Source organism: Ailuropoda melanoleuca, chromosome 1, assembly GCF_002007445.2.
Source record: "Ailuropoda melanoleuca isolate Jingjing chromosome 1, ASM200744v2, whole genome shotgun sequence".
Classification (NCBI taxonomy): Eukaryota; Metazoa; Chordata; class Mammalia; order Carnivora; family Ursidae; genus Ailuropoda; species Ailuropoda melanoleuca.
Window position 1 is genome coordinate 190,083,074 of NC_048218.1, and position 17,844 is coordinate 190,100,917.

At 44.7% G+C, this 17,844-nt stretch overlaps 2 protein-coding genes across 11 annotated transcripts in view; both read left to right on the top strand.

Annotated features, from left to right (window-relative positions):
* The window catches only part of AHCYL2 (adenosylhomocysteinase like 2), a 163,453-nt gene extending 155,693 nt beyond the window's left edge, over positions 1-7,760 (top strand). For all 6 annotated transcript variants that reach the window (XM_034671909.1, XM_034671912.1, XM_034671894.1 and 3 more), the window contains 5 exons: positions 863-961; positions 2,651-2,719; positions 2,823-2,901; positions 4,180-4,300; positions 4,710-7,760. In XM_034671909.1, coding sequence (XP_034527800.1) covers positions 863-961; positions 2,651-2,719; positions 2,823-2,901; positions 4,180-4,300; positions 4,710-4,716 — 375 coding nt within the window. In that variant the 3' untranslated portion in view covers positions 4,717-7,760. The remainder of the gene's footprint in view (positions 1-862; positions 962-2,650; positions 2,720-2,822; positions 2,902-4,179; positions 4,301-4,709) is intronic.
* A 5,190-nt stretch (positions 7,761-12,950) lies between these two features.
* STRIP2 (striatin interacting protein 2) overlaps positions 12,951-17,844 on the top strand; it is a 46,090-nt gene continuing 41,196 nt past the window's right edge. For 3 of the 5 annotated variants that reach the window (XM_034671934.1, XM_034671938.1, XM_034671946.1), the window contains exon 1: positions 12,951-13,142. In XM_034671934.1, the coding sequence (XP_034527825.1) occupies positions 13,020-13,142 (123 nt within the window). In that variant the 5' untranslated portion in view covers positions 12,951-13,019. The remainder of the gene's footprint in view (positions 13,143-17,844) is intronic. The other 2 variants (XM_034671957.1, XM_034671953.1) reach the window with 2 other exon arrangements.

A 17,844-nucleotide genomic window follows, 5' to 3' on the forward strand; every position in this document is an offset into this window, starting at 1 on the left:
TCAATTTTACCAGTGGAGCCAATGGCTGGTTTCAGAATATGGACTCCCTTGCTATTTTAGGCATGGCCTATTGGAAGAAGGAAGTTGTTATCTTAAGTCTAAACCCTGTGACTGTTACTTGATTGCTGCTGTTAATAAACTTAACATTTCTTCTCTTGTTCTCGGAATATATACAGAAATGGAAGGAGGGTGAGCTGTTGGGGGCTTTACTCTGCCATTGAGCATTTCTCTAAAGGCCACCTCACATTTGCACTTAGGTCACAAAGCTTCTGTAACTTTAGGGTGAGCCATCATCGTTGAGAAGGTGGAACCTGGGACGTGAGGACGTGAAAGCAGAACCTTGGGCCCCAGCATGCTATATTTAGGACAATCAGCCTTCTCTAACAAATCCCACTTAGCTCTGATCCTCCTTTTTTCTGTTTCTCTTCAGCACTTATGTATTCTGTTTGCTCTGTATTAATTTGCACTTGTTTGCATGTTGCTTTATAAGTATTTTAAAGGCTTTTCCCCCCCTCACATATGCATTGTTTTGTGTCCCCAGCTAAAGTATGAGCTTTTTGAAGGCAGAAACCATGTCTGTGGTTTCTTTTGTATTTCCCATAGCACCTTTTACTGTGCTCAGCAGACAGTGGGCGTACACTATATGTTGTGGAATGACATCCTGAGTGATCCCTCCCTGGCTGGGCCTAAGATTAAATTCCCTGAAACGGAACAGTCCTAACCAACCCGGGACAGGTATTCTCCATCTGGCATGTTGGTTGCTCCTTTCAACTTGCTATTTGAAATGGCTCCCTTCAACATCTTTCCATCCGTGAAGCGGGACAAGTCGTGGTTGATGATGTGCTTGCTGTATGTGTTCCAGGCGAGTCTGCGGACACCAGAACTGACCTGGGAGCGAGTGAGATCCCAAGTTGACCATGTAATATGGCCTGATGGCAAGAGGATAGTATTGCTGGCAGAGGTAAGACCTGAGACTGGTAAGAGAAATTCACCGCTGGCAGGAGAGACTGCAATACTCAGGTCCCCTCCTCCACATGTTCTCTTACATTTTCAACTCCTCTTTAGCACAAGCTTAACTACTTTACCATTGGATTTTACATCTAATTGTGAAAGGTCTTTTCATTCAGCAATTAAGAAACTATTTTGGTTCCTTACTTTTCTCCAATTATCTTGTCTCTCTATGTCACTCTACAGGTTGAGTCAGATAATGACTGTTACTGTGGGAGAATTAACGGATAGAACTAGTGCCTCTTTGAGTGATGCTTACAAAGAGATAATGTCATTTGTGGGTTGGCTTAATCAGTAAGCACAAAGCAGATATTCCTGATGGTTACTAAACTGTCCCAGGCAAGCTCGGGGAAGGTCATGTCTCTGCTGATAGATTCCATGTTTTCGAGCGACCATTCCTCTGAATTGAGTCAGATGTGTAGTAGGTACCCAGCTATATACCGGTTGTGTGATTAATATTCCCCTATCCTGGCTGCTTCTGGCTCAGACCCACGCTTCACTTCCATTCCACTTAGCCTTCCATGTCAGTGTTTGGCCACTTTTCCTTTCTTGAAAGCTTCTCTTCCCTCGTCTTAGATTCCCGACAGCAATATTGATGCACCCCCTATTCTGACCTTGACAGTTTCTCTTCTTCAGAGAAAGATACCAAAATAACAAGGACGATAATACTCTTCTCGAGTTTTGATATACAGTTTTCTTTCCTTTTTTTTTAATTAAAGAAACTGAATATGAAAGTGTAAAAGTAATACCATCTTCACCTAGGGACCCTTAAATTTATGTTTGAGTATCCTTACTGTTCTCTTCACCTTTTTTTCACCTTTCTCACCTTCGCAAATACTTTAGGGCATCTGTAAAGGGACTGGGTTATTTCTTCACAAGAAAGGAGTGTGTATCAGGGAAGAGGTGGGCAGGTTGTTAAATATTCATTAATTGCTTTGATATCAGCCAGCTGTCTGGTGACGTAATTCCAGTTGCCCTGGGAGGTCCCATCTACTAATTTTGGTGACAAAAGCGAGCACCACAGTTGGTTTACTATGTTTGAGCAAAAAAGGTGGTCAGGCTTCCTGGGAAACAAGACAGGAAAGGATAGCATTCTCTAGTAGTCTCTACGTCTTGTATTCACCCAGTAGAAATACAGGGCTACCCTTGAATTCAGGAGAACCAAACTAAGGAAGAAGCACAAAAATCATCACAGCTTCCTAAATCCAAAAGTATCTCCCCTCACAACCTGGAGAGGTTGCCCTTGGATTTGACTACATCCTTGGTTACAGCAGTCTTTCAAGGGAATGCCAATACCTCAGAAGGATAGTCTGTTGCAGAAAGTAGAAAATTCAAGAGAAATATGCCCTTTCTTGGCATAAGCCTCAGTATCATGTGACCATCTCTATCCCTTTTTACATAATCCCAGAGATCTTTTCTCTATTACCTTCATCAGATTTTCCAGAATTTTTAAATTCCACTTAAATGTCAGTCAATTCATTCCTATTCCAATCCAGTCAATTCATATTTATTGAACACCTGCTTTTTGTCCAGCAATGGTAGTTGGGAGGTATTTGGAAAACGGCAGTTGTGCTCGTCCCTCACTCCTCAAAGGCTAGAGACTTTGTCCTAACCCATCTGTGTCTTAACCCTTGCTCTCTAGGGCCGTCTGCTGAACCTAAGCTGCTCCACAGTGCCTACATTTGTGCTCTCAATCACCGCTACTACTCAGGTAGGGCCACCAGAGTGGGGAAGCAGTGGGCTGGAGAGGGTCATCAGACCATCAGGGTTTCACTTGATATGGCACATCAGCATCCATCTCTCTGCTTTTCTAGGCCCTTGCTTTGATAGAGCTTTACAATGCTCCTGAGGGTCGTTATAAGCAGGATGTCTACCTGTTGCCCAAGAAAATGGGTAAGCACACACTCTTCCATGCCCATCCTTACCAAAGTAGTTCAGAGTCAGAGGCGAAATGAACTTTGGGGCACTAAATGTCTTACGGATGGGGGAAAAAAATGATATCTGTGTCTTGCAGAGTAGGAGCTAGGATTCCTAGGTTCCCTTCCTATTTGATTTATCATATTTTCCACATGAGTTGCCCTAGTGAAATCATTACATTTTGCTATGACTTGGTTTACCTGCCTGTGAATTTTAAGGATTTTCTGTCTTAAAGTATCTTATATGCAAGAATCTCAAAGGAGAAAAAAATCTTCCCCTAACAAAGAGGACTCATCTTCTACCTTGTGACATCTGACTTACTCCATTTCTAGGCTGCTACATAGCCCCTTCCAGACTTTCCTCAGACCAAGAAGACTTCTCATAGTACATCTTCTCACTCTGACCTCATTGTCCAGGCCAAAGGAAAGACTGAATAGCTTCTGTTAAGACTAGTTATGTGGGCGTTTCATATAAGAGAAACATTAAACTGTCTTGAATTTTTAAAGAACCTGCCTCAAGCACCTGACCTGGTACAGTGTGTTTATAAACTCCTGAGGCGAAGATCAGGGAATAAATCAGCTTCTAGTTTTGTTCTGCTTTAGCCCTAGATGCATAGCAACTGTTAGAAGTTGACATATTTTCCCTTTACTATATCCTTTGGAAGGATATAAAAGAAATAGAACAGTCTGTGTTTTGACTAACTGTATAATGGAGTTGGGAAGACCAAACAAATACTTAGAAAATTACATGAAATTCTGAATAATATGTATTCAGGTAATGGAATGGAAACATCAACGCATAAGAACCTCGGATACTAAAAGCAAAGCAAACAGTGTAGTATCATTATTAGACATTCCTTTCCAATATCCTCAGGTGTTCATTTTTCTGAGCAATCCAAAGTATAGAGTCTAAGGCAGAAGGAAAGTTCAAGTTTCCCGTTTTTTAGTCCCCTGCTATCCCATCCTTTCGCTAAGGACTATTGCTTCTTGCATATCTCTCTTACCTTTCTGGGGAGAAGGAAAGCTTCAAGGATGAGACAGTTAGCAAGAAAGAAGCGTTCTGGCTTTGAAAACCACTTGGCTTGAAACTCAAGCAGCTACTCCTTAGGGTTCTGGGCCAGTGAGCCAGTTGAGCATTTTTCTTTCAGTTCTGGGAATTAGAAGGTGTCTTCCAACTTTTTAAGGCCTAGCCTGGAGAGAACAGCAAGACAAGAGGCATGAATGTTTATACCAGGGCTTCTGTGGTCTGTTCCAGATGAGTATGTGGCAAGCCTACACCTGCCCACCTTTGATGCCCACCTGACAGAGCTGACGGATGAACAGGCCAAGTATCTGGGACTCAACAAGAATGGGCCCTTCAAGCCTAATTACTACAGGTGCCTTGGGCCCCCTAGAAAACAGGGAGGCCTGGGTAGAAAAGAGCTTTCTGCACTGGAATTGGTCTTTGCATCTTTCACATTTACATGAACTCAGAAAAATAAACCTACTCCCCCTCACTGCCACCCCCAAAGGACTCTTTGAGCCCTTCTCCAGACACTAAATAGTGCTTCCTTTTCTGAATTTGCCTTTTTCCATTTCATCTTCTCGATATGATTTTTACCTCTTTATGGAGAAATACTGGTCTTTTTCACTGATGTGAAAAAGCACCACAAGTATCTACCCTCATCATAGACTCCAGAAAAGTCCCTGCCTCCTTGCTGCCATATACCTTTAGGTGAGCTCTTCATCTCCCAGCATCCTCACAAACTGATAACATCACAGTGTCATCTTTCTTTCTCCCTCTAGGTATTAAGTTCCTGTAATTCAAGCCAGAAGAAGTTTTAAGGAATAGAACTCCAAGTCTTTTCTCCACTCCTATACAGGAAAGAACCCAGCAAGCTGCTTCTCCAATCAGCTGCCCGCCGTGCTCACCCTATATGTTAGGTTATTTATTTATTAAAATCTAGAATCCTGTGCCTGTTGCCTTGGCCCAGAGTGTGGTTACTGCCCCGAGGGCTGTGAGAGCCACAAAGGACAGGCTGAGGAAGGAAAGATATGGGGTAATCCTTCCCATTGCATCATCTTCATCATTCCCCATTGACTTGGAATCCTCAGCAATGGTCATTTGTCTCTTGTCCAGGTTCAGGAGTTAGTCCAGGGATTCCAGACTTCTTGTTACCTGGGGTTTCCTGGAATAAATTTTCAGCAGCTGCCTTTCTCAGCTTTGGCCCTTCCCCAGGTGAGGCCTTTCGGGAGCCACTGAATTAACATGGCCTGGGTTCCCAGCCTTGACCATCACTATCACTGCCTTCTTTATAAAATGACTAGGAAGGAAGGAGTGTTATGGCTTCGGCAAGCTACACCAAGAACTTAGCTATGCCTGTGCTTACTGGGAGTCTCCTTCCTTACCCAGGACCCCTTTCTTCCTTGAATGTCCACGTCTGTTTTAACACTTTCTGGTCCAAGAGGAATGTGCCTCCATATTTCCTCAGCAGCTCTGGTGTTTATCAGATATTTTTTTTGCCATCTTTTAACCCAACTAACCTCTGCCCAGGAAGTGAGGGCCAGCCCCACTGGGGCCCATAGTTTTACTTGTCATTTAACTGAACAGTTTCCCGGGAAGTTCCCTCTAGACTGGCACTGTCTCAGAAAAGGAGAGCTTACTGTGAAACTCTGCTTCCTGAAAGTTCTTCTTATTGCCTAAAACTGCTTTTGAAACTAAGCAGGGAAAGATGTACTTTCCAGTGGATTTGGGGGTGTAGGGCTTTGGAAGTGGTACAGGGCATTCAGGCCCACAGCCTGACACTCTGAAGAAGCAGAATGTATTTGTCTCCTGGGAAGGGCTTTGCAGCTTAACTGGCTAACCTCGACAGAGATGACACTCTCAACTGTGTCCAGATGATTAAAGCTAGTTTGACTAGTTTGAACCTCCTCAGACATTCATTTCTTTGGCCATTGCCATTGATGAAACTGAGTTCTGGTGTCTATGATTTAGTCTGTGGTTTTTCTTCTCTAGTGGGACATATTTTTTATGTTCTTGCCTCTTCCATCTTAGGGTTCTATGTTTCAGAGGTGGTTTCTTGAGTAACTCCAACATTACAAGAAACTAGTAATGTGCGCAGCCTGAGATTTTATGTCCCAGGTAAGAGTTGGATACCTTTTGGAGACTGACCCGTTGGTCTTAAAGGTTTTATTGGGACCAGACTGGTTCTAAGAGTTTAAGTCTGGAGTGGCCCTAGAAATCTTGAATGAAGTGAGTCCCTTTCCCACCTGACAAACTTCCTTAACACTCTCAGGTCTGTTTGTTTCTTTCTTTCTTTTCCCATTTTTTTTCCTACCCTGGTTTGCCTCATAGTCTCAAGACCAAGGTGACTCAAGGAAACACCACCAGACCACGCAGGATCAGTATAACCTTCCCACCCTGATTCTCCTCTCCTACCTCCACCTTCTTCAACTTCTGGTCTTCACATATACTTCCAGAGCTAGTCTGGAAGTGACCTTCCTTTTGGAGGTAGGGAGGTGGGCTTTGGGTAAATGGCTATTTGCCTCATTAAATACTATATAGCCTCAGTCCATAACATCTGGTTCCTCAGAGGCTGTATGTTTTAGCGCACACTGGAAAATGCCACGTACATGGCTATATTCTTTCATGAGGAAGATCATAAATGCTGAAAATTCTGCTTAGGCACTCAATTCTTCCTTTTGCCTACCCAGTTCTGAGTTTTGTAGTAATTAATCGGATCTCTTGTATTAATTAATTGGATACAGATCTTTGTAACTCATCTTATATCAAGGGCAGATTCCATTAGGCAGATATCTGGACTCTAGCCTGTTATGTTCTTAAGCCAGAAATTATAACCTACTGTTTCTCAGTAAAGCCTGGCTCTCGGTGGAGCAGTATTGCTATGTACTGATCCTGACAGAGCATACCCTGCCTTGCTGTAGTAAAGAGACCCATTCCACACAAAAAAAGAGCCACCTTAGGCCTCTAGGTTAGGTTGCCAGTGTTGTTGCCCGTGGTGAGATACTTGCCTCTGAGTTTCAGATGACCTCTTTTCCTTTCTCTCTGTGGACCCCATGTCAGCAACCATTAAGAAGTAGGAGGCCCAGGCCTCCTGAGTATTTGGGTAATTTGGTCATTCCCTCTACCCTTGGAATCAGAACAAATGTGTCTTCTTCCCTCGAGCTCTCACCTGAGATGCATCTTAGGTATCTGGAAGCAAGGGAAAGAGGACTAATTATCTGTTTGTATATGGCCCTGGAAGGTAGGGATACTTACTATTTTCTCTACGATGAATTCATGCTAGTTTTCAAGGTCTTTTTTGCCTTCTTAATGGAAAATCAGGGTGGTTTTTTTTTTCCTCATTAAAAAAGAAGAAAGGTATCTTGTCTACCTTCTGTCTGCCCTCCTACCTCCTGATCCTACCCTCCCATATGAGCACGGCTCCCCATGGCCACATACTCCTGCAAAGCTTTTTTGCTGCTTGGCTTTTCTCTGAACAGATCTGAAATTGCTGCTCCTGTGGTTTTCTCAAAATTAACTTTGTCGTGGTTTTAAAAAAAAAAAAAAGAAATCAAAATGCATTGTTGCATTAAGCTTTTTTAATAAAGGAAAATTATGGAAAGAAAATAGGTAACACCAGCAAATTATACGTAGATAAACTTAACTATATATATAATATATATTATATATATAATCATCTAGTTCTCATTGTCATCTTACTGAGAGGAAATAAAACCTCTAAGGATTGCCATTTTTGAGAGGCTCTTGGAAATCTTTATGTCTAAGTGATTGTATTAGATCAGCAATAATGACTATGTAATCTCAAAAGATAAATAAAATATTCTTAAAATGGATTCTTGTCTTGAGAGTATTCCTTGCTTCTGTTCTGTGAACTATGAATTCAGAGATGAGAGATGTTTCTGAGCAACAGACTGGAGAGCCTGCTGCAGGGCAAGAATGTAAAAAGCATCTTACCAATAGGCTACCAAAAGCAGCTGCCAATAGGCATGTTTAAATGGCCTTAGTCTTGGGTCCCTTATTCCATGGTGGCCATTCCACTAATATCTTCCCCCTAACCTGCCCCCTGGTTATGTGTGTAAAGAACCTGCTTTCTCAGAACCATCACCCTGAAGGGACTCCTGGGTGGCTCAGTCAGTTAAGCGTCTACCTTCAGTTCAGGTCATGATCCCAGGGTCCTAGGATCAAGCCCCATGTCTGACTCCCTGCTTAGTGGGGTGTCTACTTCTCCCTCTCCCTCTGCCCCTCTCTGCCCCTCCTACATATGCTGTCTTTCTCTCTCTCTCCCCACCCCGCCTTGTGTGCACACACATTCCCAAATAAATAAATAGATTTTTTTTAAGATTTTATTTATTTATTTATTTGAGGTAGAGAGAATGAGAGAGAAAACATGAGAGAAGGGAGGGTCAGAGGGAGAAGCAGACTCCCCACTGAGCAGGGAGCCTGATGCGGGACTCGATCCTGGGACTCCAGGATCATGACTTGAGCCGAAGGCAGACGCTTAACCGCTGTGCCACCCAGGCGCCCCTCAAATAAATAAATGGATTCTAAAAAAAAAAAAAAAGAACCATCACTCTGGGGAGTTGAGAAGTGTAGGCCTAAGGCAGAGAAACATCTGGTTCTAGGTCCCCCAAATCCTGTGTGTGCTGCCCTTAGCTAGAAAGCACAGGAAGCCAGCATCCATGGTTTGGGATTAAAGGGCCCTGACACCCAGAACCTGACTACATCCAACCGGGAAGAAATAAATTAATCTGGCAGAGATTTGTCTCCAAGTCAGCTTTTGCCTGACTAAATCAGTAACTAAAAGATTAAATCCAACTGCCTCTTCTATCTAACTGCCAGTACAGTGGCCATTTTTGAGTAGCTTTCTGATGGCCGCCTTTCTTAGTTGACAACTTAATCTAGTTCTTTCTGTATGCAAGGTATTTTCTTCCCTCTCAGAATCTTCTGCTACTTTGGCTTGTGTTTATCTAAACTAAGGGCTAAAATAGTCTGGGCAGTTGGTAATGGCTCAAGGGTGGTGCCACTCCAGTTGAGAAGGAGAATGCAGCGGCTAGCACTGAGCCTGTGTGCCAGCTGGCAGGTTCACCCCCTTAGAGCAGGGCTTGAGTCCTCTTCTGTGAAAGACGGGAGCTTGGGTGCCTGGGTCTTAGTTTCGAACTCATAAGGTAAGCCCTGACTGCCCCCCACTGTGCAATTTCTCCAGCTTGTGGTCTGTATGGAAAGAGATTGGACTTTGAGTCAGGCTCACTTGACCATCTCTTCCATTTACAAGTTGTATAATTTGACATATATATATAATATAACCACTTGGAGCCTTAGTTTTCCTGCCTGTGAAATGGCTAATGCTTGTCTTCTAGGGTAAGGATTTAAAGACCTGATTTAATTTTTATTTTTTATTTTTTATTTTTTTTAAAGATTTTATTTATTTATTTGACAGAGATAGAGACAGCCAGTGAGAGAGGGACCACAAGCAGAGGGAGTGGGAGAGGAAGAAGCACTCATAGCAGAGGAGCCTGATGTGGGGCTCAATCCCGTAATGCCAGGATCACGCCCTGAGCCGAAGGCAGACGCTTAACCGCTGTGCCACCTAGGCGCCCCCCTGATTTAATTTTTAAAACGCTGCTTAAAAACCTGGCACACACCATATGCTACATAAACATCAATTCCTTATCTCCATCTAGGGTCCCACAGCCTCTGTTGCCTCATTACACCCAAATGTGCCATTGACAGGAGAGAAAGACATTCTATCCTTTTTCTACTACATCATCCTGGCTGCCCAATGTCCTCAAAAATTAAGTATTGTAAGACTTCCTGCATCTTATTTTTAAGCGCTCTCTGTAACAGGTGCTATCTATGTAATTCAGTATCTGACCTCCATGGATTAAAGTTGAGTGCTTGTATGGGGAAAAGGATATGTTCAGTCCTTGTAACTATACCTATTTATACCTCCAACCCTCTGCCAGCAGCCCCAAAATGCCTGAGTTTTGGGACAAGGAAAAGTGGTAGTGTCGATTTAAAAATAACTCAGCACTGGAGCCATCTCCGCAAGGTGGAAAAACTTGCAGACTAGCCCCTAATTAGCTCCCAGCTATATGTATGGATGCCTCTGTGGTCAGTGGTATTGGTGGCTATCACATCCTTGTTGACAAGTAAGCTTAAAGAAGTTCAGTGTGTGCCAAGCCCATGGCCTATAGTTTCAAAGTTCTCAGTTAATCCGTGGTTTCTTGTTGCTTTGTCCAAGAATTATTTCCAGATATCTTCTTCCTTATGACAAGCTCTGAAAGTCTGGGCTTGTAAAGAGCAGACAGATGTCTGATCTTTACTGTCTCCCATTCCACTAGGGTGTGGAAAAGATAATGGATTGAGGTCTCTTGTGTTGATTCTTTGCAATCTCCCTGACACCAGTTTTTCAAAACCCTTCTCTGAAAGTGAAGCCAGATGGAGCTCCAGGCTCTGCAATTGGCTTTGCATAGAGGCCAGAGGGGACTTGAAAGCTGTCCTTAGTCCTATTCCCAATGGAAGCCAGTTTGAGGCTTTGTTCTTTTGCCCAAAGGATAGACTGGAAAAGGAACAAAAACTCAAAACTGGCCACTCCTATCTGCCACCTCTGTTTGAGAATCCTGCTGATTGACTAGACTCACAAAAGAAATGTGAAATTCTGGGCCTGTCAATCCTAGAACTCTGACTGCTTAGGAGGACAGGAATTGGGAAGAGGAAGACAGAATAATTAATTCTTTTATTAAGAAACACCAATGGGCTGTGCTGTGGCAGGTTTACCACGCTGCAGCAGTGATGAGCGAGGCGTGGGTTGTGAATTTTAAAGCAGAGTGTGAATCTTAGAGTTTAACAAATTATACCCTTAAAAAATTCCAAAATCAAATAGTTTAGGCCTTGAGCCATGGACTTCCTTGGAAATTCATATCAATTCAATTCTGTTAAACCAGTAGGTCTCAACTGCAGATTTTGCTCCTCAGGGAACATTTTACAATATCTGGAGACATTTTTGGTTGTCACAATTTAGGGGGGGGGTTACTACTACTGACATCTAGTATGGAGAGTCCAGGGATTCTGCTAAACATCCTACAGTGCATGGGGCAGCCCTCTACAACAAATAATTTTTCAGTCAGTATTACAGAAACCCTGTCTTATACATATACGAGGTATATATACTTCGGCCTTACTTTGAAGGAACTTATATTCAGTTTGGGGGGGGGGATGGGAAAGGAAAGGGAAAATGATTGGGTGGATACAGTAGGGAGATGTTGGAGATAGGACAGAAAGGAACTGAGAATGCTCCAAGGAGTTTTCTCTCTCAACTCTGTCTTGATCTGTCACCTACTGACTAGCAGAGGAAAGTATGAGGGAGAGGTATGGTTAAGAAAGAAAGAGCTGGGGTGCCTGGCTAGCTCAATTGGTGATGCATGCAACTCTTGATCTCAGGGTTGTAAGTTCAAGCTCCATGTTAGATGTAGAGATTACTTAAAAATAAAAATTTTAAAAAGGATTATTAATTTAAAAAAAGAGAGTTGTCCCTAAGATATAGGAAGGGGGAGTAATTCCTTTGAGCCTCTTACTTTGAGGATATAAGAGAAAATATAAGACTTTTGAATCCAAGCAGACTTGATACGACACCAACAGCCTGAGTGGGTTGAGAAGGGTCAAAGGAAGGCTTTCTGGAAGAGGAGGTAACAACGAAACAGAATCTGCACGGAACAATAGAAGTTAGCCAAGAAGAGCAGAAAGTTTTTCCAGAGAGAAAGAACTGCAAAGACACTGAGGCAAGATAGAATATGATACCTTGGGAACAGCAAGGAGTAATCTCTGAGTCCTGGTTTTCTCAACAGTAATACAGGATTGGTGAAAACAACCTGTCAGAGTGAAGTACCCTATGATATCTGGAAAGGGTCTAGTGCAATGCCTGGAACAAAGTGGCAGCTCAACAATTCCCCCAATCCCACTCATTTTGTTCCACCCATTCCCCTCAGGCCGCTTGTTTGGGACTTCTTTTTTTTTTTTTTTTTAAAGATTTTATTTATTTATTCGACAGAGATAGAGACAGCCAGCGAGAGAGGGAAACACAAGCAGGGGGAGTGGGAGAGGAAGAAGCAGGCTCATAGCAGATGAGCCTGATGTGGGGCTCGATCCCATAACGCCGGGATCACGCCCTGAGCCGAAGGCAGACACCTAACCGCTGTGCCACACAGGCGCCCCTTGTTTGGGACTTCTAATTACCAACCCAGACAGCCTAAATATTTACCGTAAACAGCTTTTTAGATAAATTCCGAGCGGGACGACACAGCCTCCTTTGTATCAAGCCCTTAGGAAGGATCTTAGAAGAATGAAGGAAAGGACTGGGGAGCGGGTGGGGGGCTTGCTCTCCATTCAACCTCTCTCCCTAGCTCACACCTGAGGAAGGTGGCCCACTTCAGCGGAGAAAGACCACCAGGAGCAGCTCTGAAGGGCGCCAGCAATTTCAGTGAAGTGAAAACGCCCCACGCCATCCCTCAACCCACCATCTCCCAACAAGCCCTCATTCCGGGCGGGATGAGTTCTCAAGAAATCTCAGAGAGAGCGAGTCCCTGGTTTCCTGCGGCGTCCCTGGCCACCCGGCGGTGCCATGCTTCCCCTGCGACTGACACGGGACTTGGGGCGAAATGCGGGCGCCGGGATAGAGGTCTGTGGTAATGGGGAAAGGGAGACTGCAGTGGAGCAGGAGGCAGAGACTAGATCTCCCCAAAAGGCCGCTATTTGGGAGAGGGTGAGTCCTGAGTGAGAAGCAAAAAGATAACCCGCTAGGGCTCAAGGCCCAGAATTCCGGAGGTGGAGCAGGGAGCCCACCCCAGAGCCTAAGGCTATCAGCAACGCCGCAGGACTTAAAAAAAAGGGGGGGGGGTCCCGTGAATGAGCCCCCCCTCCTCCCAGGTCCCGCTTCGAGCCGTCGAACAGCCAATTGCGCGGCGGGGCGGGGCTGCGGGGCGGCACCGCAGCCAATAGCTGTGGAGGGGGTGGGGCCTGGCTCCCGGCGCGCGGTGGCGGGGTCGCCCGGAGCAGAGAGAGCAGAGCCGCCGAGGGGAGCCGCTGACAAGGGCCGCATGGAGGACCCCGCGGCGCCCGGGGCCGGGAGTTCGTCTCCCAATAGCAACGGCGGCGGCAAAGGGAAGCAGGCGGCACCTAAGGGGCGGGAAGCGTTCAGAAGCCAGCGGCGGGAGTCGGAGGTGAGGAACCGGATATCTTCAGTCGGGGCCGGGAGACGCCCGCGGGCGGGAAGCGGTGGCTGAAGTGATTCGGCCCCGTCCCCCTCCTCTTCCGGAGCCCCAGGTGCGCTCGGGGCCGCCCCTTGGCGGGCGCCTGCGGGGTCCGCCGCCTTCTGGACTGTGGGCTCTGCAGCCCCTTCCTGATCCCTCTCTGCCCGTCTCCTGCCGCGGGTCGGGGGCTTCTTAGCCCTCTAGCCTCTTCTCTGGGGACGCGAAGATGTAGCGCGATAGCGAGCATACCTGATACTTTTCAAATATGTATCTCACTTAATCTCTGCAGCCCCTTCAAGTAGGGATTCGTGTTTTAGGTTTACGGAGGAAACGGGCGCGGAGAGGTTAAGTGGCTCGCCTGAGGGATGGGGCGGGGGGGCGGGAGCAGAGCTCCGCCGCAGTGGAGAGGGGCCGGCGTGTGGGGCAGCCGCCCCCCCCCAGCCCCGGGCTAGCGAGCCGATCCAGATGTGCCCAGTGACTTCCCCCCGAGTGTTGGCAGACTCTTTAGGGAGCGCCTTCCACCCACATCAGGACCCCTCCCAGTAAGAGTTACTGAGACGGGATTCAAGCAGGGGCTGTACAGGAGGGAGTGGATGGAACTGTCCAGGATACAAACCCACAGATAGGAATATGAATGTTTGGGTCACTTCTTCTAAAAAGATATGCTAACTCGAGGATGAAGGGAGTGAATTATTAGTCCTGTACCCCCTCATCCAGCCAGTTTCCATCAACTAGCCAAGAGTAGAAGTGGACGTGAGTGGGGATCAGGAGAATAGACACCACACACACACACACACACATACACACACACACACAAAGAATAGACCACAAAATGTCAGATGTGGCAGGATCTGTAGAGATCATCTGTTTTATCCCCTGTTTTACAGACGTAAGAGACAGAAGTAATTTGCCCAGGAGCATACATCTGTCATAGTGGCCAGGAGCACCAGGCTTTGGGGTCAATCAGACCCAGTTTTGAATCCTAGCCCTACCATTTACTCTCTGTGTGACTTTTGGCAAATTGCCAAACTGCTCTGAGCTTGTTTCTTCATCTGTACAATGAGGTTAATGCTACCTACCTTAGAAGGCTGTGATAAAGCCAAATGAGATAACTGAATGTCAAATGTTTAATTCAGTTCAGGCACAGCGCATGTAATTGGTCAGTACATAGTAGCTCATAGGGCCAGAGCTGGTACTAGAAGCTAGGTCTCACTTGTGCAGTGATTTACCATTTGAATAGTATATCACAGTTTCCAAAGGGATTTCATACATTTTCCATTTTGATACAGACAAGGAGGAATCCATCCCATTTTCTAAAAGAGAAGAGGAGGAGATGAAAAGACTGGCCCAAAGTCATACCACCTTTCAGAGGCAGAGCTTAGCCTTACTGTCTTGCTAACTAGATCAGGATTCTTTTTTTTTTTTTTTTAAGATTTTATTTATTTATTTGACAGAGAGAGAGAGAGAGACAGCCAGTAAGAGAGGGAACACAAGCAGGGGGAGTGGGAGAGGAAGGCTCCCAGCGGATGAGGGAGCCCGATGCGGGGCTCGATCCCAGAACGCTGGGATCACGCCCTGAGCCGAAGGCAGACGCTTAATGACTGAGCCACCCAGGCACCCCTAGATCAGGGTTCTGTCCACATCATCTCCCTCCCTCACTATGAATCTGGCCTTGAATTTTATTTTATTTTATTTAATTATTTAAGGTTCATTTATTTATTTTAGAGAGAGAGAATTCCCAAGCAGACTCTCTGTTGAGCATGGAGCTCCATGCAGGGCTCTATTCCATAACACATGAAATTACCACTGGAGAGGAACCTAAGAGTTCAACCTAGGCGCCCCTGAATCTGGCCTTTTAGGGCACCCTGTGCCTCATTCCCCCACAGAGACTTGTTCTTGCTTAAATGTATTTTGGGGGGGAGAGGGTGGGTCATTCATTGATTCAAAAATTATTGAGTCCTTCCTACATGCCTAGCACTGTTTAGGTGTTAGGAATACAACGGTGAACAGGACAAGGTCTTTGCTCTACGGAGCAAACATTCTAGTCAGGGTAGGGAGACAGACAATATGCAAAGAAATAAAATAACTGGTTTCAGAATGATACGTTCTTTGGGGGAATTAAAACTGAAGTAGGAGAGGTGCCTGGGTGGCTCAGATAGTTGATGGGCTGCCTTCGGCTCAGGTTGTGATTGCCAGGTCATGGGATCGAGCCCCATGTCCAGCTCCCAGCTCAGCAGGGAGTCTGCTTCTCCCTCTACTTCTGCCTTTCCCCTTGCTTGTGCTCTCTCTGTCTCTCTGTCTCTCTCAAATGAATAAATAAAACCTTAAAAAAAAAAAAGACAAAACTGAAGTAGGAGGCCTTTTCCCTGCCTCTCAAGTCTTCCTTCAGGAAAAGGGCTCCAACAGTACTTTCCTTTTGCCAGTGGGTTTAGTATCCAGGGACTCAGAGCTTTCCACCTGCCCCACAGTTTTACCTCCTGGTTGTCTGCAGCTGCACTTTTTATGCTTGGAAATGGACAACTGCAGTGATCCTCTCCATCTGGGCTCATTGCCTGCCAAAAGGCTGGCTGGAGAGATTAGCTTTCCTCCACCTTCCACTGCAGCAGGAAAGCTGCTTTTTACCTGTCAGTACATTCCCTATCACCACAACACTCAGGTGCCAGACTTAGATGACTATCTGCCTTTCCTTCCTTCCCTCCTTTTGCTTTCCTGTGGAAGACAGTCCTCAGAGGAGATGGTTTTGTTTTTGTCTTTCCCCCCTCTCTCTTGTGCTCCTAAAGAATTACTGGAAGAGAATTACTGTCGGCACAATTCAAGAGAGGCTCCTCATCCATCATTGTGTTTGCAGGGGACACTAGTTGACCTACCCTCTCCGAATGGCTTAGTGTATGAACATCCCAAGGAAAATAGGAAGCTAGAGAATAATTGTTTGCTTAATAAGAAGATTCTTTTTTTTTTTTTAAGATTTATTTATTTATTTATTTGAGAGAGAGAGGCAGAGAGAGAGAGAGCACATGCAGGCGAGCACACTCGAGTGGCAGAGGGAAAGGGGCAGAGGCAGAGAGAGAGAATCCACAAGCAGACTTCCCGCTGAGCGCAGAGCCTGACGCAGGGCTCCACAGGGGGCTGGATCCCAGGACCCTAAAACCCGGACCTGAGCCGAAACCAAGAGTTGGTGGTTTAACCAACTGAGCCACCGAAGCGCCCCTTAATAATAAGATTCTTAGCCAGGTGATTCACCTCAGGCCTCTTTAGCCATATCCCTTGGTTTAATTGGTTCCCAAAGTCCTTGGCAAATTTATACTGGTTTGTGGCAAAATGAGGAAAATTTGGGGCATTGAACTGAGTTTTTTAAAAAAAAATGTAGTTCAATGCAATAAATTTAAAGGTTGTATGAAGTTTGGGGTGCCTGGCTGGCTCAGTTGGTAGAGCATGCAACTCTTGATCTCTGGGTCATTAGTTCAAGTCCCATGTTGGGTGTAGACCTTACTTACTTACTTACTTACTTACTAAATAAATAAGTAAAGGATTATGCGATTTATTATTATTATTATTTTTTTACTAAACTTTTTACTTTGGAATGACTTTAGGTTTACAGAGACATTGCAGAGATGGTACAGAGGGCTCTTGTACCCCTTGCTCAGTTTCCCCTGTTGCCAGCCACTCAGGTTTCCGCAGTGCCTTTGTACAAACCATGGAACCAACATTGGTCCTTTGACTGATGCAAAGCTGTGTCCCTCGGGCGTCCTTCTCAGGCCCCAGTTATTTTGAGTGTGCTCTGAGCTGTGAGGATTTCTCAGTGAGCCCCATTTGGGGTCTGTCTGACGTAAGGCGAGATTCTGGGCTTTCAGGTAGAAGACCACAGAGGTGACTATCCTTCTGGTCACATCATAGCAGGGGACATGTGACATCTTGTCACCAGGATATTGGTTCTTGGCTCTGCTGCAGGATGTATGCAATTTAAAACAGTATTTTTCAAACTGTAGGGGGTCATCTATGAGTTGATACCAACATTTTTTTAAAAGAAATAGAATAATAGAAAATATCTACATCACATATAGTGATAGTGATACTATTTTGTTAAACTTTTGTTCCAGTTTTGTGTGTGTGTGTGTGTTGGGACATGATGCAAAGTTTATTTATTCTTTGATTTACAGTCAAAAACTTTGAAAAACATACTGTTAATGACTCTTTTATTCTAATACTGTGTCCTCATTTTGGGAGTATTAAACTATCCTTTTTTGAAATACATGTTTTAAAAAGGTTTTTAAGTCTTTACTTATCAGAACTACCTAATATCATTTCCACCCTCCACCTTTTTTTTTTTTTTTGGGGTCTCTGTAACCCAGAAGTATTTGGAAATCTTTGCTATGGTGGATTTAAATATGATTTGCCTTGATGGCAGTGTAAATTGATAAAGTAGTTTTAGAAAAAACTTGTCATATACAAAGAACCATACAAGTACTCATAAGGTTTGATGCAATTCATTTTCTTTGCAAAAACCTATCATTAGTTGAAAAAAAAAGAATCTGTCCTTAGGAAAGTTCCTAAATATGAAAAAATTATAAGTGTATTACAGCTTCATGCATATAGTAAAAAAAAAAAAAAGTTAAAAACAACTTAAATGTTCAACAGTAGAGAATTGGTTAAGCAGTTATCTGTCCATTTAGCT